We start from the raw sequence: 23089 nt of genomic DNA, 5'->3' as shown, positions 1-23089 counted from the left end.
TTTCATTCTTGCCATATAGGACCCTTAAATTTTCTGCTTCCCTTGTGATGTTGTTATTCTTTGAAATGATAACAATATCTGCCATCATATAGAAATAAACCTTAGAAACTAGCAATTCTAAATGTAGAGGGGTACTCTCAGTTTCTAGCAAGGCACCAAGGTTCTGCTGAGAGAAATATGAACTCATAAAGACTGCAATAAATAAGAATGAGATGGTAATGTGAGGATAAGAACACAAAGAACAGGTTAAAGAGAAGCACAGGCTAGATTGAGTCCTTCAACTTGTTTGGTAGTTTGATATCAAAGAACTTCCTTTTCTTTCTGAGTTAGAAACCTCATGTCCTTAAGCAGGAAGAGAATAGCTGGGCTCCTGGCAACTATGTAGTTGTATTTAACTATACTTTTATTCTTGTCATAGGTAGGCTAAATATTCTGGTGCCATTTTGCCTATGATAAACCTGACGACTAGAGAGGTAAGACCATTCTTCCAAGTACTTCTTAGCTATTTAGCAGTAGACTTGGCATTGGAACTCATGTTTCTTGACTTCCACACTACTGCTATTTTCGTAAACCCCTGATTAATGAGATGTGTGTGCAAGTCACAAACTTCTTACCCCAAAGGATTCAGGATGATTTAGAGATGCTAACTGGCCGATCAATTATTTTTCTTACTAAAATATATAATCAGAGAACTCAAAGCTCCCAACTAGAAAAAACTTCTAAGAGTGGGTCTCCCACATAAATGTAAACTCCCCCAAAACCAATAAACCAAGATCAGATATGTTTGGAAAGCATTAGTATGTTTGCCATTCTCAATTAACAGGAAGTTGAGCTTGTGAGAAACACATAAGTACATTATATCCATCAGGCCAAGTGGGTAATTTAAAACTCTCACACATATCCCAGTAATATGATGCTATAGCATTTCCTGGCTCAAGGCCAGTTGATCCCAGAGTGGTCTGAATATCCTGCTTTTTGTCAAGAAGAGGCAGCTCAGGATGCCAAAACTTGCATTGCAATTTCACCCAATTCTAAAATCTAAGTGTTTTTCCCTATAGAAAGACTTCAGAGAGAGTTTGGAGATGATCTTCAAATGAATTAACACAAATATTTGATAAAACCAGAATTAGTGAAACAATTTTAATTTTCATACCTTACCTTTCACAGCTTCTTGATTAACATAAGCATTACCTCTTACGTTTAGATATGCTTTGTCTCCCAAGAAACACGGTAAACAAAACAGGAGCCCAGTACTTTTAAACTAATCATGAAACTGTTTACTGATATCTTCTTAATATAACTAGAAAGTTCTTCTGGGTGTGATTATTAATGGAAAAGCTTATTTTTAATTGAGTCTGTAAGCATATTTATTAAGATACAAAAGGCTGAAAATATTTGAATACTAGATAGCTAACTGCAGGGGAGAAAAATCAAGAAAAAAATATCAGTTATATTGTTAGAGCAAAATTCTCTATTTAGGCCCCCAGAATACTTTGATAGATCACTAACATCTAGATTATCAAGATCTACTGAAAAAGAAATTCCTTTGCCAGAGCTTATTCTAGAGCCAGCAAATTATCAGAGTAATAGAAACTGCTTTGTAAGGCAGTTAAAAAGTTTCAGGTAGAAATCACCTTCATGTATTCAAGTACTGGGCCAGATGTCTGAACACTCAGGCTGGGCAGCCTGTTGGTTTTCTGTCTATGACTGTACTCTCACACACGAAAAGAGTAGTCTTCATTGGGCTCGTACATGATGGCAATGTCTCTAAAAATCTTGATGGGGGAAAAGCTAGTCAGTCCAGAATATCATGTAAAAGGTATGAAAAGAACCTTGCCAAGGCCAATTTTAGACTTCCTTGGTGGCTCAGTTGGTAAGGAATCTACCTGTAATGTGGGAGACCTGGGTTTGATCCCCTGGTCAGGAAGAACCCCTGGAGAATGACATGGCAACCCACTCCAGTATTCTTGTATGGAGAATCTCATGGACAAAGGAACTTGGCGGGCTACAGTCCATGGGGTTGCAAAGAGTCGGACACGACGAGTGACTAAGCATATAAGGCCAATTTTAGACAAAATTTACTCTTGTTCCCATCATCTCTTTTGTTATTATTCAGCTACTGGGCTATATCTGCTGTGAATTTACTTAGTCCTTCATCTGCAGTCAACACTTACCTGTTCAGGGTACCATTTCTTCCAGGCCCTACTTTCCGAAAGTTGCTAGTGTTCAAATATGATGAATGAATCTATGTCAGTACATTAAAAACATAAATATCACTTTTAGGCAAGAAGAGTTTAGTGGTGGCCTTCTACAGATGATGATACAATACAAAGGGATTAGTTTAAAGTTGAAAATTAAAGGAAAGATGGCTTGGACGCTAATGAAGACTTTCAGTACTCACACTGTATCTCCAGCCAACAGACTTTTGATATTTATTCACTCTCACTCGCCTTCCTATTTCAGGTAAAGGGGTCTGCAAAGCCAAGAACAAAACTTTATTAAACACATTGGTACACTCTGAAAATGATTTATTCTTGAGTACTTTGTGCTTAAGTACTAAATGAAAGAGTAATATAATTCCTCTCTCAATTTTCACTAATAGTTTTAATTTAAAAAAATCAGATTCTTATATACACAGAAACTTGGCAAAAAATTCATAGTAATAGATTTAACTGACATTTATGAAATATTACAATCTGATGATTGTAAAGTGCTATTGCCTCTAACAAACAAGGTAACTGACACTATCTATGGACTGAACATAATTTTTAACTGTTTCAAGTCAGAGTATCTAAAACGTAGATTAAATGTGGGTCAAAGTCTATTAAGTTGAAAAAAAGGGAATAAGTATTTTAGAGAGTCTCACTCAAAGAGTACCAAGCTAATCATTTGGAAGTCATGGTTTACAGGGTAAAATAAATCCACAACGCCTCAAAATTCATTTGACATTTACTGATGAAACAAAAAACATGCAACTCTTTAAACAGTTTCAGCAATTCACTTCCTGCACAAATTGGAAAAGAACAGTTTATGGCATTGATAACAATTCAGTGACTATGTACACTTTTTCATATATGATATTTTAGAATTTTCTTTTAGGTTATAGTGAAGTGAAAATATCTTGACCTTTGTTATGCTCGTGCTAATATTATCCTGAGAAAGTGAAGTACTCATGCTAAAGAGGACAGAAATCAGGGTTTAGCATAATCTATGACAATATATTATGACCCATGACACAGCTTTATGAATGTTGGTCAGAACGCTGCCAATTAGACTCTATCTTGTGCATCTGTTAAAAAATACATGAAAAAAAAAGTGCATCTCAGACAAGTGCTTTTCCTTCTATCTGTCACTGAAAACCTAATGGCCTGAGTTTTCAAAAGGAATTGCTGGGGAGGGAAGGAAATACAATAAAACACAGAGGAGTAACACAATATTAGAGGAAATTTACTATTTACTATACCTGGAAATAGATAATCAACTAGAAATAGACAGGAATACGGATTTTTTCATTTTTATAAAATATAAAAATATATAGGACTTTTGCTGTGATTACAATTTTTATGATAAATGTAATAAATCAATAATAAAAATAATATACTAGTGATAGAAATAATATTAAATTATAAATATAATAAATGCAAATTAAGATAATTATCTATAACAATGATGCAAAAAACAAATACAATATTTTCTGAGCTGTTTATCCCGAGACCACAATCCACTAAGCAACAGAATACAGACAGGATGTAATATTACCTTACGAGCATTCATCACTTTCACAGCTGTAAATGCACCAGTCTTTTCATGGAGTCCCTGAAACATAAGATAATAATAAACATTGAATGCTGGCTATATAATCCAGCAATCAAGAAGCAAAGTAAAAAAATATTAAAATTAAATAAGGTTAAACACTGTAGTCTAAGATAGAAAGTATTATAGAGAGATGAACTATAATGTATTATATAAACCAAAGCATCCCAATGAAAAGTAAAAATTTCAAACTGGAGATAGGGAAAAAGGAAATGTTTTATTGAACATTTTCCACCTGATTATGTGGTACTATGCAGACAGATATTTCTATTGAACTCCTCTTCATATACTAAAAAAAGTTTTTTCCATAATTATCACAGATAAGAGTGACACATAATTCATTCAATGGCTTGTAAACCATTCAGTGTGTCTCAATCACATGAACCATAGATATTTATGAACAGAAGTTCTGAAAGATTCTTTCATATTGAAAACCCTCTGAGTTCTAAGAACTTGTATTTATACAAAATGCAAGTACAAGCTACAGATTTATAATTTTCAAAAATGAGCACAGAGGTTGGGAATAAGACTTCTTACTTTGTAACTAATGCCTTTTAAACTATTTCAAGCTGAAGTCACAGAAAAAAATCTGTCTGATACTGATACGAGTAAGGCTTGAACTTGAAACAGATTTTTTTTCCCTAGGAGACTGCATTCTTTGGCTGGACTGGGTTAGACATATTTCCCCAGAATTGAGGTTCACCCATAACTTCAGATTGTGACTTTTCTCAAAAACAGGGTCTTTGCAGATGTAATCAAGTTAAATGAGGTTGTATTAGATTACCATGGTCAATGACTGGTACGTTTATCAGAGAAAGGTGAGGGATATTTGGACACACACAGAAACAGAAGATGGCCATATGAAGACAGGAAGAAAGTGGAGTGATACAGCTATAAGCCAAAGGATGCCAAGGATTGCTGGCAACCACTAGAAGCTAGGAAGAGGGAAGGAAGTATTTTTCCCTAGAGCCTTTAGAGGGAGAATGGCTCTGTAGACTTACAGCCTTGAGAACTATGAGAGAATAAATTTCTGCTGTTTAAAGCCACCTAATTTGTGGATTTGTTACTGCAAATGTAGTAAAATAATACGGGGGCAAAACAAAGAACTGTCAGTAGTCACAAATCTCAGGTGAAATACAGTCACTTTTTTTTTTTTTTTTTTTTTGAGTTTAGCTTCTGGGCACCTCTGCCTGCTGCCCATTTTCTTTTTTTTTTTATTTATTTTTTTTAAATTTTATTTTTAAACTTTACATAATTGTATTAGTTTTGCCAAATATCAAAATGAATACGTACAAAATGATCAGATGAGGGGGCGGTGGTGTTTCTGGACAGTATTTTTAATATCTTGGGTAACGTGCCAAGTGAGTAGCTACGCAAGAGATCAAGATTCCTTGAATTCAGGACAGTGATCCTTAAATATATTGCTTGTCTGTTGTCACACCTCTCATAAAAATATGTGCTTTGAAGTATATGAAAACAAAGTAGAAGTTTTAATATACTTTAGATGACTCCTACAAGTTTTCTCATCAAAATAAAGCCAACTGATCAAAGAAGCTTGAAAGAAAAGAAGCCCACTCTACCATTACCATCAATGTTACATGAGTGTCAAAACTGTTTTTTCCATGATATGATAGATGGGATTTAATCCTGTACATTCAAGGTTACTTCAGTCCTACTGAACAAGCCACTGTTTGTAAATGAAAGTTTGTAAATGAAGCCATGTGTCACAAATAGATCAGTAGGCTTTCAAAGAAATAAAGTAACTCTAGAAACACCAGCATTTTGAATTGAACTAGGCATTAAGAAGCTATACTGGTTAAATGGTTGAAGCACTGATGAGAAGTGGCATGGATTGTTGGTTTCAGTTTGTGGAGTCAGGCCTGTGAGTTGGGTCAAGGTGGTTTTTGTTCAACTGTGTTCTCAAAAAAAAAAAAAAATGCTGAAGTTCTAACTATTGGTATCTCTGAATGTGAACTTTTTTTTTTTTTGAAACAGGGCCTTTGCAGATATAAGCAACTTAAGATAACGTCATACTGAATTAGGGATGGCCCTATAACCAGTAACTAGTAACAAGGGGAAATTTTGGACACAGATATCCAGGGAGAATGCCGTATGATGACAGTGGCAGAGATTTGACTGGTGTGTCTACAAGGATTGTTGTCAATCACCCAAAGCTAGATGAGGCAAGGAATCTTCCTTCCTAGTCCCTCCAGAGGGAGAATAGCCCTATAGACACTTTGATTTTGTAATTCTAGCCTCTAGAATTGCAAAGGAATAAATTCCCTTTCTTTTAAGCCATCAAGTTTGTGGTTAATTTGTTATAGTAGACCTCGAAAACTAGTACACAAGGCTAGCCTGATGGAAACTAAGCACGGGAATGGGGCTGGACTTGGAATAGTGTTCAGAAATTAATGATCAAAGTATAAGGAAATATCTAAGATCAGGTGAGCAGTTTTGGGTGGAGCATGACAGCTACCAAAGACTAGAATTTTTAAAGGAAACAAAAATATTGTAGGTTATTGATTGATCAGAGAAAAGTAATTAATATTTTAGATATTAATGCCTTATCAGATAGATGATTTGCAAATATTTTCTCCCATTCTGTAGGTTGCCTTTTCATTGTGCTGATGGTTTCTTCTGCTATGCAGAAAGTTTTTTGCTTAATGTAGTCCCACTTAATTATTTTTGCTTTTGTTGCTTGTGCTTTGGTGTCATATCCAAAAAATCCTTTTGAAGACCAATGTCAAGAAGTTTTTCCCACTATGTTCTCTTCTCAGGAACTTTACAACTTCAGGTTAAGTCTTTAACCCATTTTGTGTTAACTTTCGAAGTGGGATAAGATAAGGTTCAATTTTAATCTCTTGCATGTGGAAATTTAAATATGTTGGAAACTCCCACATTAATTTATAGATCTGGGAAAAAGTATATATTAAAACTTTTATCTATGTAGCCCTTATCAGGACACAGAAAGTACTGTTTTTCTAATTATTCACATAAACACTTTCTAGTCAAAGTTTACTCACATCTGTATGCACAAATATAACATGCTGGAAACTGGTTCTCACACAGCCTTTAGAGGAGTTGAAATGTTTACCCCTTGATTCTAAGAGGTTTTGTGAGCCAAACTACTATCCTGTGCAACACAAATACTTGGCATGTTAGCAAAGTGAAGGATAGGGAATCCTGGCATGTGGCAAGATCTACAGTGAGTAAACCACAAAATTTTTAAACATATGGAATACACAGCCATCACATTCATGACATATATTAGTGAGATAACGTCTTTAAAAAGGTGCCACCAATTGCCATAGAACAGAGAAAATCAACTTGGCTCCATCTTTATTATCTGTGTTTTATTCTCTCAACTGAAAAGTACAATTTTTTTTCTGGTGAGACAAGGTATTCTAATGTGGAGTCTTAAAAAACATGCTCACTATGTCTATAGAGGAATTAAACCCCAGATTGTGGAACCAAGCACAGGGTTAACATGCCTAACCATTATGCAAGTTTTCATAGATGTCTAAAATATCCAGGCAATAAATGGAAATTTGCTGCCTGTTGACTAGTATATCAGAGACTACTTTCTGTATCTTGACTTTTAAAATATTTTTTAAATAGTAATTTCAGATTCAGAGAAAAGTTCTAAAGATAGTACAGTGTTTCTCTATATCCTTTACACTGTTTCTTTTAAATGTTAACATCTTAATGACCATGGCACAACTGTCAAAACTAAGAAATTAATATTGGTCTAATACTCTTAACGACATTATCTTTATTAGGATTTCCTCAGTCTCCCCACTAATGTCCTTTTTGTCAGACCCAAATTGGGATCCTGCCTTCTATTTAGTTGTTATGTCTCCTTAGGCTCTTGTAATCTGTGATAGTCCTCAGTCTTTTCTGTTTTTCATGAACTTGACACTTTTCAGAAGTACAGTCAAGTATTCTGTAGAACGTCCCTAACTTTGGGTTTGTCTGATGTTTTCTCATGACTAGACTGAGGTCACGGGTTTGAGGAAAGAACACCATGGGAGTGAAGTGCCCTTCTCATGACATCATGTCACAAGTACATGGTATGACCACAACTGATCATTGGTGATATTAACCTAGATCACTTGGTTTAAGTGATGTCTGCTAGGTTTCTTTTTTCCCTATTTCCCCCCTCTCATATTCTATTCATTCTATCAATCAGAAGTGATTGATGTTGGTTTTAAAGAGGAATAACACTATTCTTGAGCATTTATCTAGAGAACCTAGACATCATCTTGAGATAAACTATTTGTTTAGTGGTGCCATCTTGTGGTTCATTGACTACATAGAAGTTGTTATAAGATCTTGATTTTAGCTGAAGGTCATGTTGTCATAAGCAGATTGCCTATCAAATAAGATGTTGAACCAGGACCAGCAAATTCTATTTCTAGGATGTGCCTTTTTTCAGTTACAATATATGCTTTATGAAAAATTAATTTAAAACATCATTTGTTGAAAACACACATAGAGAATGCTAAGAAAGGAGTTTGGTTTTTAATCCTAGATTGAACGTTAAATAATCTCACATTTCTCACTGGTCTTAGTGAATATTATAAAGGAAAATCACAAAGAAAACCTTAAATTATAAATGTGGGGTTTTTTGGTCTGAGTTTCCTGCCATCAGTAATTTCAATACTATCATATAGGAGCTACAACTGCATTATAGTACAATGCTCCCTTAAATAGGGTTTGCAAACTAAGAATTTTTAATTCTCAAGCATCACAGTGCAAGAAGAAGAAAATTCCCCTAGCTTTCATTCCTACCATAAGAAAAGAAATTTCTGCTTAAATCTTTTGAATATGTTCACAGGTCCTCTCATATTTGAGTAATAGAAGATATGTAGTAACAATGTTTTGTAGCAATTTCCCGACTCTAAGCTCAAGCCTATTAACATCTGGAGTCAAATCACCTACATTTTCACCTTAGGCAACTGTCTGTCTTGTCACCAAGCTCATTTAACTTAAATTTCATTATTTATAGATGCAGCTCATATGATACGAATTTTAGAGGCAAAAGAAGGTCAACTACTCAAAAAATCCCCCTTCCACTCCACCTTACAATTCACTTCAAAGTATAAAAATCAGTATTATGGCCTCAATTTTATTAAAGAAATGAAACTCTCTTATTATTCAAATGTTAGCTGAAAAAACTGATTTATCATTCTTCATTTGTCATTAACACTTTAGCATGAGTTAGAGGATCAGATTAGATAACTGCAGGAATGGTAATAAACAGTTAAGTGTTGATGGAGGAAGGAAAGTGCTAGAGTCTGAGGAGTTCCAGGAGAGATTGCTCCTCAACCATAATGAAAGTAGCAAGGGTCTAGAATGTGGAGCAAGGTAAAGGTGTCTGAGAAGAGACTCTAAAAGTGTGGAGGGAGAAAAAAAAAGGAGGGGTGGAGAGGAGAGGTAAAGAGACAAAATGTGCCAAGTCACAATTTTACTGGAGGAATTTACAGTGTTTAAGATGTATATTAAACATCTAGGAGGGCGTAGAGGAGCTATTCCACATTCAAAGTTGGAAGAGGCAGCGGTGAGGAGATACCCCTCGTCTAAGGTAAGGAGCAGCAGCTGCGCTTTGCTGGAGCAGCCGTGAAGAGATACCCCACGTCCAAGGTAAGAGAAACTCAAGTAAGATGGAGGTGTTGCAAGAGGGAATCAGAGGTCAGACACATTTAAACCATAATCACAGAAAACTAGTCAATCTAATCACACTAGGACCACAGCCTTGTCTAACTCAATGAAACTAAGCCATGCCCGTGTGGCAACCCAAGACGGGCAGGTCATGGTGGAGAGGTCTGACAGAATGTGGTCCGCTGGAGAAGGGAATGGCAAACCATTTCAGTATTCTTGCCTTGAGAACCCCATGAGCAGTATGAAAAGGCAAAATGATAGGATACTGAAAGAGGAACTCCCCAGGTCAGTAGGTGCCCAATATGCTACTGGAGATCAGTGGAGAAATAACTCCAGAAAGAATGAAGGGATGGAGCCAAAGCAAAAACAATACCCAGCTGTGGATGTGACTGGTGATAGACGCAAGGTCAGATGCTGTAAAGAGCAATATTGCATAGAAACCTGGAATGTCAGGTCCATGAATCAAGGCAAATTGGAAGTGGTCAAACAGGAGATGGCAAGAGTGAACATCGACATTCTAGGAATCAGTGACCTAAAATGGACAGGAATGGGTGAGTTTAACTCAGATGACCATTATATCTACTCCTGCGGGCAGGAATCCCTTAGAAGAAATGGAGTAGCCATCATGGTCAACAAAACAGTCCAAAATGCAGTACTTGGATGCAATCTCCAAAACGACGGAATGATCTCTGTTCGTTTATAAGGCAAACCAATCAATATCACAGTAATTCAAGTCTATGCCCCAACCAGTAATGCTGAAGAAGCTGAAGTTGAACGGTTCTATAAAGACCTACAAGACCTTTTAGAACTAACACCCAAAAAAGATGTCCTTTTCATTATAGGGGACTGGAATGCAAAAGAAGGAAGTCAAGAAACACCTGGAGTAACAGCCAAATTTGGCCTTGGAGTACAGAATGAAGCAGGGCAAAGACTAATAGAGTTTTGCCAAGAAAATGCACTGGTCATAGCAAACACCCTCTTCCAACAACACAAGAGAAGACTCTACACGTGGACATCACCAGATGGTCAACACCGGAATCAGATTAATCATATTCTTTGCAGCCAAAGATGGAGAAGTTCTATACACTCAACAAAAACAAGACCAGAAGCTGACTGTGGCTCAGATCATGAACTCCTTATTGCCAAATTCAGACTGAAACTGAAGAAAGTAGGGAAAACCACTAGATCATTCAGGTATGACCTAAATCAAATCCCTTATGATTATACAGTGGAAGTGAGAAATAGATTTAAGGGATTAGATCTGATCGATAAGAGTGCCTGATAAACTATGGACGAGGTCTGTGACATTGTACAGGAGACAGGGACAAGACCATCCCCATGGAAAAGAAAAGCAAAAAAGCAAAATGGCTGTCTGGGGAGGCCTTACAAATAGCTGTGAAAAGAAGAGAAGTGAAAAGCAAAGGAGAAAAGGAAAGATATAGCATCTGAATGCAGAGTTCCAAAGAATAACAAGAAGAGATAAAAAGCCTTCCTCAGTGATCAATGCAAAGAAATAGAGGAAAACAACAGAATGGGAAAGACTAGAGATGTCTTCAAGAAAATTAGAGATACCAAGGGAACATTTCATGCAAAGATGGGCTCAATAAAGGACAGAAATGGTATGGACCTAACCGAAGCAGAAGCTATTAAGAAGAGGTGGCAAGAATACACAGAAGAAGTGTACAAAAAAGATCTTCATGACCCAGATGATCACGATGGTGTGATCACTCACCTAGAGCCAGACATCCTGGAATGTGAAGTCAAGTGGGCCTTAGAAAGCATCACTACGAACAAAGCTAGTGGAGGTGATGGAATTCCAGTTGAGCTATTTCAAATCCTGAAAGATGATGCTGTGAAAGTGCTGCACTCAATATGCCAGAAAATTTGGAAAATTCAGCAGTGGCCACAGGACTGGAAAAGGTCAGTTTTCATTCCAATCCCAAAGAAAGGCAATGCCAAAGAATGCTCAAACTACCGCACAATTGCACATGCTAGTAAAGTAATGCTCAAAATTCTCCAAACTTCCAGATGTTCAAGCTGGTTTTAGAAAAGGTAGAGGAACCAGAGATCAAATTGCCAACATCTGCTGGATCTTGGAAAAAGCAAGAGAGTTCCAGAAAAACATCTCTTTCTGCTTTATTGACTATGCCAAAGCCTTTGACTATGTGGATCACAATAAACTGTGGAAAATTCTGAAAGAGATGGGAATACCAGACCACCTGACCTGCCTCTTGAGAAACCTGTGTGCAGGTCATGAAGCAACAATTAGAACTGGACATGGAACAACAGACTGGTTCCAAATAGAAAAAGGAGTACGTCAAGGCTGTATATTATCACCCTGCTTATTTAACTTATATGCAGAGTACATCATGAGAAATGCTGGGCTGGAAGAATCACAGGCTGAAATCAAGATTGCTGGAAGAAATATCAATAACCTCAGATATGCAGATGACACCACCCTTATGGCAGAAAGTGAAGAGGAACTAAAAAGCCTGTTGATGAAAGTGAAAGTGAAGAGTGAAAAGTTGGCTTAAAGCTCAACATTCAGAAAACGAAGATCATGGCATCTGGTCCCATCACTTCATGGGAAATAGATGTGGAAACAGTGGAAACAGTGTCAGACTTTATTTTTTTGGCTCCAAAATCACTGCAGATGGTGACCACAGCCATGAAATTAAAAGACGCTTACTCCTTGGAAGAAAAGTTATGACCAACCTAGATAGCATATTCAAAAGCAGAGACATTACTTTGCCAACAAAGGTCCATTTAGTCAAGGCTATGGTTTTTCCAATGGTCATGTATGGATATGAGAGTTGGACTGTGAAGAAAGCTGAGCACCGAAGAATCGATGCTTTTGAGCTGTGGTGTTGGAGAAGACTCTTGAGAGTCCCTTGGACTGCAAGGAGATCCAACCAGTCCATTCTGAAGGAGATCAGCCCTGGGATTTCTTTGGAGGGAATGATGCTGAAGCTGAAGCTCCTTGGCCACCTCATGCGAAGAGTTGACTCATTGGAAAAGACTCTGATGCTGGGAGGGATTGGGGGCAGGAGGAGAAGGGGACGACAGAGGACGAGATGGCTGGATGGCATCACTGACTCGATGGACGTGAGTCTGAGTGAACTCTGGGAGTTGGTGATGGACAGGGAGGCCTGGCGTCTGCGATTCATGGGGTTGCAAAGAGTCGGACACGACTGAGCGACTGATCTGAATTGAACTGAACTGAAGATGTATATATCTGAAACAATTACAGAATGAAACCAAATACAAAGACTACTTAATAACATGAATTCTTGGGTCCCAAATACAGTCTAAATACAGTTTAAAGGGTTTGAGAGAATAAACATATGATACCACATGAAGGTCTTGAAGTCCTAAAAAATTTCTCTAATTTATGATCTCACAACTATTTTCTAGGATTATACCCTAAAATATAGTAATTAGGACAAATGTATTCTTTTTCAAGGACCATTTGAAATTATCCAGGAAAGAACATAAATTCCTCAATGTGTTGATTTCAATTTGGCAATGATTCATGTTCTTATTAATTAATGTAGATAATCAAATAAGCAGTGTTAGTCTTCTTCATAGGAAAAACAAAATTTACTACTGTGCTATTGCTTGTCAATGGCTCCAAGCTCAATTTAAACATTGTGAATCTGTCCTTTGAACAGAAAATGTGATATGTCTATGAATTTAGGACACTAGTCACATATAAACCATTGTTAAAAGGTATATGTGTCTGCTTCAAACAAAAAAAAAATTGCAGGACAATCTTTCAATACATAACAAAATAAATGAAGGGATGACCATAAAAGAATTCTGGTTTACAAATGGACTTACACTAGCTTTCATTAAACACCAAACTCTTCAGATTTATTTTCTGAAAGTGGAATTACCACATTTCAGATTACTTCCAATTTGAGGAAATATATCAGAAGTAATAAAGCAAGGTCAACTTGCAGATTGGTAATCCAGAATCAAACTATAGCTTAGCCAATGATTACAGAAGAAAATTGGTGGCTTCACTTGTGACTCAGATGGTTAAGAATCCATCTGCAATGCAAGAGACCTGGGTTTGAACCCTGGGTTGGGAAGATCCCTGGAGAAGGGAATGGCAACCCACTCCAGTATTCTTGCCTGGGAAATCCCGTGGACAGAGGAGTCTGGTGGGCTACAGTCCATGGGGTCGCAAAGAGTTGGACATGACTGAGCCACCAAACAACAACAAATTACAAATTGTCAGTATCCTAGTCACTTGAAACTTAGCCTTTCTTATTTGTAGTGGACTAGCCAGTCCATTAGGCTTTTATTTTCAGCCAGTCCATCATATTTCCTCTTGGTCACAGCATCTCAAGATTTCCATTTTTGTTTGATAGACTGTCCTCTGCCTCTGGACCTATTCAAATGGAGATAAATAGCTATTCCAGTTACTCGTTGTGATTTCTGTTAGGAAATCTAGTATATTAATATAGAAGTGGAAGGAAGGGTATGGAGAAGGATAGTAGTAGAACAGGGAACAGGTGATATCCCCAGGCAGGGCCCAATATTCTTAAATCCTTTATAAGTATATAGAAGCACATTGGGGCTTCCCTGGTAGCAGAGACAGTAAAGAATCTGCCTGCAATGCAGGAAACCCAGATTCAATCCCTGGGTTGGGAAGATCCCATGGAGAAGGGAATGGCAACCCACTCCAGTATTCTTACCTGGAAAATTCCATGGACAGAGGAGCCTGGTGGGCTACCGTCCATGGTGTCACAAAGAGTCTTGATGATGATAAGCAAGATATATGGGTAAATTAATTTACATGCAGACAATTACAATGGAAAAATAAAGTCAATAAAGTCTAGGTCTCACACATATAATCATATCAAGGATTCAGTCACTCCAACAATAAACTTGGATGAAAAAATAAAAAGTTCTTGAAATTTGGGAATATATGTCTTTCATTTTGGTATCTCTAGTGCCTAGCAGAATGGCTGGTACCCTTTTAATGAATACTAATTGAGGGAATGATGAATACAGTAACTGGGAAGGCTTCCTGGAAGAGGTACAATATCAACTGCACCATGAAGATGTCACAGCATTTGAACAGATTCTGAAGGGCAGGGTGGACCCAGTGAGTGACACACCATGAACAAAGGCTATGAAGTAATGCTGATTAGGAAGGCACAGCCAGCGAACAAGAAAAGAAAAAAGTGGCAGTGGCCATACAGAGAAGAAAGAAAAAAGAATATGAGACTGCACCTGTTTTTGTCTTGCCAGAAATTTCAGTGTAAAATTTTTAAAAAAAATAAAATCTTGTTTAAAAGAAGACAGAAGTGATCATTGAGAAATCAGTAGTTAGCACTTCATGACTGGCTTTTGTTAGTTAATGGTCTCATGTAAAGCTCAGGTTGGTTAAGGCACTGAAACACCAGCATTGAATCGCAGTAATGATCAATTTCTTGGGGATTACACGTTTTAAACCATAACAAATGATTTAAAATAGCAGTTGTGACAGCTGTGTTGGAAAAATCCATCATCCTGCAGCAGTTAATTACCATGTTTTTTTCCCCAGAAAGAACACAAGACAGTCCTTGATGGCCTTGTAATTTTGATTAGGCTAAAAACTTTATTTTTAATAATGCAGTTATAGCAAACTGCTGTGGAAAGACTGCCAACTATTCAGCAACTCCTACATAGTCCTTCTAGTTATTTGCTTTGCCTTCTGTTGGCAAATCTAAACCACATAATCCCCAGGGCATTCTTTCTTTCTTTTCCTTTGGTTTTGTGGTGGCAGAAGGCCACAAGGTACTCACTGCACTCATACCTATTTGGTAACCTTGCTTTTCATTCACACAGTTTTGTCCTTCTAGTCATTTGTTTGTATTCCAGTTTTCTCCTAGCAAACAAACCAAGTGATGCTTCAAGGTCACCAAGAGTACAGCCCTAAATGGCATCGACCACATACTTCATGCTGTGCTGTGGATAACGTGGCTAACAGGATAATTTTCATCATCATTGTGTCTATGCAGAAAAATAAGGACACGGGGTTCAAGAGAACTTTCAAAGGTTAGCATGCCCATAATCCTGCCTCCAAGCAGGGACTTTCCTTAACCAGTGTTTGAGATGGGAAGTAATGGTGGTTTGGTTATTTGAAAGTCTTTTCCTTTGCTTCCCCATTTAGTCTTCATCACTACCAACAAGCTCAAGAGCCCCAAAGGGACAGATGAATTTGGAGCTGTCAGAGTTTAGAGGTGTGGCCAATACTGGAGAGGATCTAGCACAGATGATGAATGGGTCGAGTTGGGGAACATATAAGGAAACGTGTCAATCACTCTACACCCCACCAGTTATCCATCAGGAAGATTTATTTATTCTAAAAATTGCCAAAGGAAGAGATGCAGCCTGTTTAGGGAGCTCCTTAAAGGAATTCCATAGACTTTAGATTTGCTTTTAAATGCTGTAAGGAACTCACAGATGTGTACATATTTGATAAGTGCTATTTGATAATTAAGATTATTAAGACACAATTTTTATAATTCCCTCAAAATCTAGTATGCACAGTACAGGGCCACAAAAATTGTGTTCATTAAATTTATTGAGGGGAATAATTGACAAGAGGCACTAAGGAGAGTCTCTAATTTGATATTTACATGAGCATCCCGTCACCACAAAGGTCTTGATACAACCAAATGTACCAAAGTTGAAAAATTCTTTTTGGGTGTGACTTTCTCCTTTTGGAGTGAATTCAGAATAAGCAGGAGCAGATATTTCCGGCTTTGAGAAGATGGAGCTTGGAGTTGAATAAATACTATTTTAACCTTGATGCCTTAGGATGGCAGGCTTCTATAATCAAGTTGATACAAATTTCAGAAATTGCAATTGGGCAGAAACAGGAGCTACACTTCCTTCAAGAAGAGTAACAAAGAGATTGTTGCTTGACTGATATTTTTGTTGATATTTTTTTATCTTTATAAATATATTAGGAGATTTAATTGGCATTCATGTTATTTCAGCAACATAAATGAAATATATTTTAAGTTGGTACTTTATATTCCTGATGCTTCATAAATTCCTTTTATTTAATTAATCTATTTACTTGTCCATCTCTGCTATTAGACTGGCAGTTCTTTAAGGGAAGATTTCCTCTCTGTTGCCAGGCAAGAGTACTGGAGTGGGTTGCCATTGCCATCTCCGGTATATATTTATAGTCTAGCACAAAGCCTGGCATGTCACCATCACTCTGCAAGTAAGCATTAAACTAAACCAAGTCAATCTCCATATGGAGCTCTAAATAAGGGAGGACATGCATGGGCAAAGGTGTGTATGTAATGGTGGAAGGGTGGTGTACAAAGATAATTTTTATGCCAAGTTATGTGTGAGATTTGGAGGGAGTTCAGTGCCCAATGTGCCTATGATATACTGGGGCTTTCTGACAAAGACGGCAATGCTGCACTGCACTAGGGTACTCCAGGAACTCAAAGATCATTATTTGTCCATAGTGAATTTTGTTTTTTACTCTATAATCATCTTTGGGTTCCATTCTGAAGCCACTCGAAGTTCCTCAAAATTCATTCAGTCAGAGACCATCCAGGAGATGATATGTGCTACTCAGAGGGCATGAGCCTGCATAAGTAATGGAGGTGCCAAGGCCCTTGCCCAGTTGGTACGTTTGATTGGCCTAATTCTTAGCCTTGCTTTCCTTAACCCATGGCTACTACTTCCAAAGTTTCTTCATTAAAGATCTGCTGTTTACACCTCTTGTGGTTATATCTACTACAAGTACATGAGATGGTGAGCACTCCAAGTTCCTCACCTCTTTTTTTTCCCTAGCAAACCCCCAAATTACCCAAACCCTGGCTAGATGAAGCCAAAGAATATATACTGAAACACAAATTTTGTAGCTAAAAACCTTCTAACCACCAGCATAATCCAACAGAATAATGTTTTTCCTCATCCAGAAATTTGGGAGACAGTCATGGTCATGCTTATTAGAACTGTGAAAAGAGTCGGAAGAGGGCCTTCGTGGTTTCAGTGGCTATGTAGCTTAGAAACTCCCCTGTAATTTGAGGCAGTTATGTGTGCTTATACAGCAGCTTCAACTGAGTTTTATTACCCTTGTTATTACTCCTGCAGGGAAAATTAGGTCAAAATATGTAGTAACATCATTTGCAAATGAAGCTGCTCTCTATCGCGCTATAGCATTCAAAGAGCAAATTGCACAAAATGGACAATAAAGTTCAATGTTCTTGGCTTCAGGATACACGCAGTATTTGCTGGAAATACATGGATAGCTACTAGTAGTCAACTAAGGGGAGATTTCATCACACTGCAATGTGACAAGCACATCAGCATCCACAGGGGACAAAAGTACAAAGCCATTATTTGTGCTACAAATGGGTGGCATCATAAAAACTTTGATATTGATCACAAACTCAGGTTTAAAGTCACAGTCTGTAACTATGTTCATGCTGAGGAAACTGTGTAGGAATTTTGTGGGACTAGGGACCACACTATGCCAAATGCTCTGAAAACATTTCCAAACAGCTTTGTCTATAATATATGGTGAAATAATGATCAAGTGAGAGATGACGAATTACTTCATGTGTGAAGCTTCCCCACAATGAGTTTTCCCCCTCTGAAGGTCCATACAGTAGAAAAATACAAAAGAAACTCAGCTACCAGAAGACACTTCTGTGTTCAGACTTTTTTCCCTTTAAGTTCCCACTTTCTTCCACTGTCATTGACAGTATCCCTTTTTTAAAATTTTTCTTTAAGGTTTGTCTGGGCTTGACCATGGGGTAGTTGGTGAGGGCATGGGCAAAGGCAAAGAATCAAACCCTCTATAAGCCAATGGTCTTCAGCATACACACAGACTGCTTTCTTTATGCAACGCATGAATCAGTTAACACTCATGCAAAATGCATTCCATCTGCCCAGACAGATGTAAGCTGCAGTGTTTTCAATTCTATCAAATAGCACAACTAGTTGAAAGAAAAAGACAGATGGGTAAGGAAAGAGACTCAACCAAAAGCAGCAGCTTTGGCTCAAAATCTACCCAATCAAAACAGAATCCTCAACTTTCCCAGGTCTGTTGACAGAGGTACAAACACAACACCTTCAGTATGAAGCTAAGGTGGAGAGGATGTTGAAGCCTTAAAGAGAAAAATCCTTAAAAACTAAATTGTCTCCATGATCTACAGCAGTGATTAGCAGTTCTCAAAGGCACCTTTGAGGCATCTCTATTTGACCAGGATGGACACTAATACTTAGGGAAATGCCAAGGAGAAGGGAAAATGGAAAAAGAAGGAGTAGCGGGGGGAGTGAGAGGACAGGCAGGGCATAGGAAAGATTGAGGACGGAGATGAAGAGAGAAAAAACTGGCTTCCACAGAAAAGAGGCCAAGAAACACCAATAGCCTTCAGGGTTTAATCAATGCTCCAAAGCATAAAGTGTGAAGAAATTAAAGGACATTTTCCACCAATATTAATTTGGTAATTTACCACTAACTCCCAGTCTCTGCCAACCTTAAAATTTTGGGAGTCTTCATTCTTAAGAATGACTAAGATGACTTAAACCCTTAAACTGACCTTGAATTGACCTTTGTGGGCAATGCTCCATGCCCTAAATGTTTACTCCCTTAACACTCCACTCTGCTACCGCATTCCTTCATGATCCTGCTCTGGCCTTTTCAAAGACAAAGCAATAGCTAATCTTCTCTTACAGATGTATTGGGAAGGTCTTGTCTAGTGAATTTCCTTCTCATCAAGGAACTACACGTGCATTTTAACTAGAGCCATCCGCTTATTGGAGGGCTTTTTTTTTTTAACTCTAAGGAATTATCTAGGCAAAGGGAATTTCAGCACATCTTGGCAACTATAGTGCTGGATTTGCCAATAACATGCTGTTTACATCAAGTCTGCAGAAATGAAATCTGAAGAGTGTGAAATTAACTAAAAGGCTCAAAGTTAAACCCCTCAGTGTATCCCTCACAGTTGCATAGCAGACAGAGGTGGGTGGGAAGAAATGATAGTGGGATATAGCCTCCCAAAACTGCTGAGTTGAAAATTGTAACATGATAAAAGGAGAATGATGCTAGTACACAGGGAAATAAAAGTACAGGAAGATCTTAGTTACAGCTAATTAAAAGAGGGAAATCACTGAGGCAAGTCAAATCTAGCAAGGAAGCAATGGGAGACTAAGGCAGTAATAAGGCTAAAAATATAGATTTATATCAAATACCTTGCTATTTCAATAAAATCTCTGTGTGTGTTCATACACATACATATGAGGGAGGAGCATTAGTGGGGAATGGTGTGTGTGTGTATCAGTGACAGTTTACAGATTTGGAGGAAAAAAACAAGAGAAATCCAAAGGACCATGGGGGCATGTGGAAATCAACCTTGCCTTCTTCACAATTTCAACTTTTTTCTTTTCTCCTTCAAATACTTTTGCCATTTTTTCCCTGCTATTTTCTCCACCACTAGCATTAGCAGCAGAGCCACAATTAAGCTCGAAATTCCCTTCCCAATCTAGTGTTTCTTTCACTCCTTCACACAACCTCCATATTTAAGAAATATTTATTAAATCTTACCTATATCCTGGACACTAGGCAAGACATAAAAATTAGTTACAGTTTCTACTTTTAAGGAATTTTATAAATAGTAATAAAGGTACATAAACTACCAAAATGCAGGAGACAAAGTGGCAACTATTATAAGGGTGCAAATGAGTCCTTGATACTACCAGAATTATACTTAAGATTTTCCTATTGAAAATATTTCACAAATTCAGACCAGCATTCCTCTAAATCTGTTAGATCTTATATGTCTGACTTCTTTCAAATTCCTAGAATATAACTGAAATCCTACATAACAGTTACATTTTCTTAGGCCATAGATTCTATATGGTCTCATATTGATGGCAATGCCGCATATTTTTGTTATAAGCTTCAGGATGGATTCATTATAAAATCCAATGAGGTAAATGGCTAATATTTAAAGCATATAAGGAAAACAGCCAATATCACAGACTATTTGACTTTAAATGTTTCCATTTTTATTTATAATGGAAGATAGGGTTTCATACGTAAACAGCTCTGTGAATTCAAATGCAGGCACAAATGTGCTGTTTAAATATTATTTTAACCAGCCAAGTGTTTCTCTGACAATGCTGAGACTTACTAAGTAATGGAAATACATTTGGTGAAATTTATTTTCAGGGTGGGCTTGTGTAAGTCAGGGACTGTAGCCTAATTCTGAAATTAGGCCACTACGTTTAGCTGATCTATCTATAACCGTAGCAAGCTCAGTTTGGCTAATTATCAGATCTTTCAAAAATATATATCACACCTGGCTTATGATCAGAGTATGGATTCCAGAGAAGACACTTCACTCATACCTGTTTTGGGTAAAAGAGCATCGGTATGATGTAGCTTTGGTTGTCATTTTGCCTTTTCAAGAGATTAAATATGTATATTTTGAGTCATTAATTTAGAAGAATTTTCAGAAAAGCCCATCTGAATTATTCCAAAATCTAACTTCATTATATTGATCCAGGTTGACAAAGAGACAACCTTAGTGAATCTACTTTAATGACTGGGTAAGAATGATTTTCAATTAGCTCATAAAGACTATACCAAGGATAGTTTTTCACTATTTTTTACTACATACAATCCAACAAAAATGAACAGACTGCCTCTTTCCAAAGCATTTTTCTAGGAAGTATGAGAAAATCTAGTGCTATCAAAGGATTTGAAAAATTTTTATTCTAAACAGATTAAATAATCTTGTAAGTATTTATAATTTGCTTAATATTATTCCCCAATCAACCAAGGATAAAGAATTATTATGTGTTTACCACTATTATTAGATATGCATGGGAAGTTCAAAATAGCCCTTTCCTATTTAATCAAAATTATTGCTGGATTGGATAAATATGTGAGTGCATAAATATTTTTGAATGTATATTAAAATGCTAATTTCTCTATGAATTATTTATATATGTAAGTTTTTTAAATACATGAGGTTTTGTTACCGTTTCGTTGTTGCTTTCTAAATTGTACTGAATTTTGGTCAGAGACTATGTTCTGTAAGATATATTTTAAGATTTTCTTCATAGCCAAACATAATCAATTTATCAAAATGTCACTTATGTGCTGGGAAACAATGTTTGTTCCCTAATAGTTGGTTGCAGAATTCTATTCATTTCTAAGAAATCAAGCTTGCTAATTATAGTTTCGTTAATTTTATTTTTGTCAACTTGGTCTTTAAAATTCTGAGACAGGTGTCAAAGTCTGCCATTGTAATTGGGAACAGACCAATTTATCCTTGTCATTCTATCAGTTTTTCTTCACTTCTGATACTTTAATATTTTACCAATATATTTTAAATTTCATAATTATACAATAAGCTTCTTTTAATAAAAATACACATAAGCCAGGAAAAAATTTATTAGAGTTCATAACACATATTAAAACCTAGAAATTAGAACTTTTTTTTAATTATTTTTTGTTTTCCTTTGTTTTAAGCACTTGACTTACATTTTTTGAGAGCTATGCCACCTAGAGTATTTCCCAGGTTAAGCAGTGTTCCTTGGGCCAAAGTGAAAGCAAAATAACTGACTGGCTGGTTTTCCCCTGAACTGACACACAAATGGCTCTGTTGACAGAATCTAAAAGAAGAAAAGATTATTTTGCCATAGTAATGCCTAAAAAGCTGTAAGATGAATAAATATCTTTTTCCTAAACAAGTGTTTAACAGGTACAGAAAAAGAATTAGATATGTGCAAAGAAAGGGAGCAAAGGCAGATTTTTTTTTTCTTTATTCCAATTTTATGAATACACAAATCCAATTCCTTTCAGGTCTAAATTACAGTATTTACATAACTAATAGCTCGACAGCCTTCACCACTTGTGTGGGTTTAAATGTTTGCTGTACCTCATAACAGAGGATGAAACATATTGCAGGGTTTCCACAAGACAATTATTTAACAAAAGATTCCACTATCTCTCTAAGTCCACAACTAGGATTTCACAAAACCAAAGTATTCTGGTTTCAAGGGTCTTTGATAGTGGTATGGTCATGAGTCACTGTCAGGAGGTAATACATAAGTTATTGTTCTTATTTATCCTATACTACACCTTTATTCAACTGTGAACTATGAGAAGTCAGAAAAATTCCTTATCTTTGTGGGGCAGTACCTGAAAGAATGTGAACTCAGGAGCCCCCTCAGGGAGGATACTGTACTTGTGAAAACTGAAAGTTCCCTCCAAGGAATAAATTGCTATCCTCCACTACCTCTCCTCCTATCCTCCCCAACCTATCAGTCTAGGCATAAGCTTAGAAAAATAGTGAGTTTGTTTTATAATTGTCTGGCTGAAATGGAATCCTTGTAATATGCTTCAGCAGCTGTTAAGGAGTGCAACAACAATGAAGTTCAGGGGACATTCACAAATTAAAGCAAACATCAGAGGCAATCATGAAGGGGAAAAACATTCCTGAAAATGACCCTCAAGAAGAGCTGTGTAGTAGAATGGAGTAGACCAATCTACTTTGACTGGGTGAAGTTGGAGACTGGGAGAAGCAAGGAAGGGGAGGAAGGGAAGGAAGGAGAGAGAGAAGCAGCAGCAGGA

At 37.0% G+C, this 23089-nt stretch overlaps 1 protein-coding gene across 3 annotated transcripts in view; it reads right to left on the bottom strand.

The window, feature by feature from the left end:
• Positions 1-23089, bottom strand: part of NRK (Nik related kinase) — a 128492-nt gene that overhangs the window by 64232 nt on the left and 41171 nt on the right. For all 3 annotated transcript variants that reach the window (XM_025277286.3, XM_025277284.3, XM_025277285.3), the window contains exons 3-4: positions 3760-3816; positions 2402-2473 (exon numbers count right to left, since the gene is read on the bottom strand). In XM_025277286.3, the coding sequence (XP_025133071.3) occupies positions 2402-2473; positions 3760-3774 (87 nt within the window). In that variant the 5' untranslated portion in view covers positions 3775-3816. The remainder of the gene's footprint in view (positions 1-2401; positions 2474-3759; positions 3817-23089) is intronic.

The sequence above is a fragment of the Bubalus bubalis genome, chromosome X, assembly GCF_019923935.1.
Source record: "Bubalus bubalis isolate 160015118507 breed Murrah chromosome X, NDDB_SH_1, whole genome shotgun sequence".
Classification (NCBI taxonomy): Eukaryota; Metazoa; Chordata; class Mammalia; order Artiodactyla; family Bovidae; genus Bubalus; species Bubalus bubalis.
Note: the sequence above shows the minus strand (reverse complement) of the source record. Positions and strands in the feature narration are given on the sequence as shown.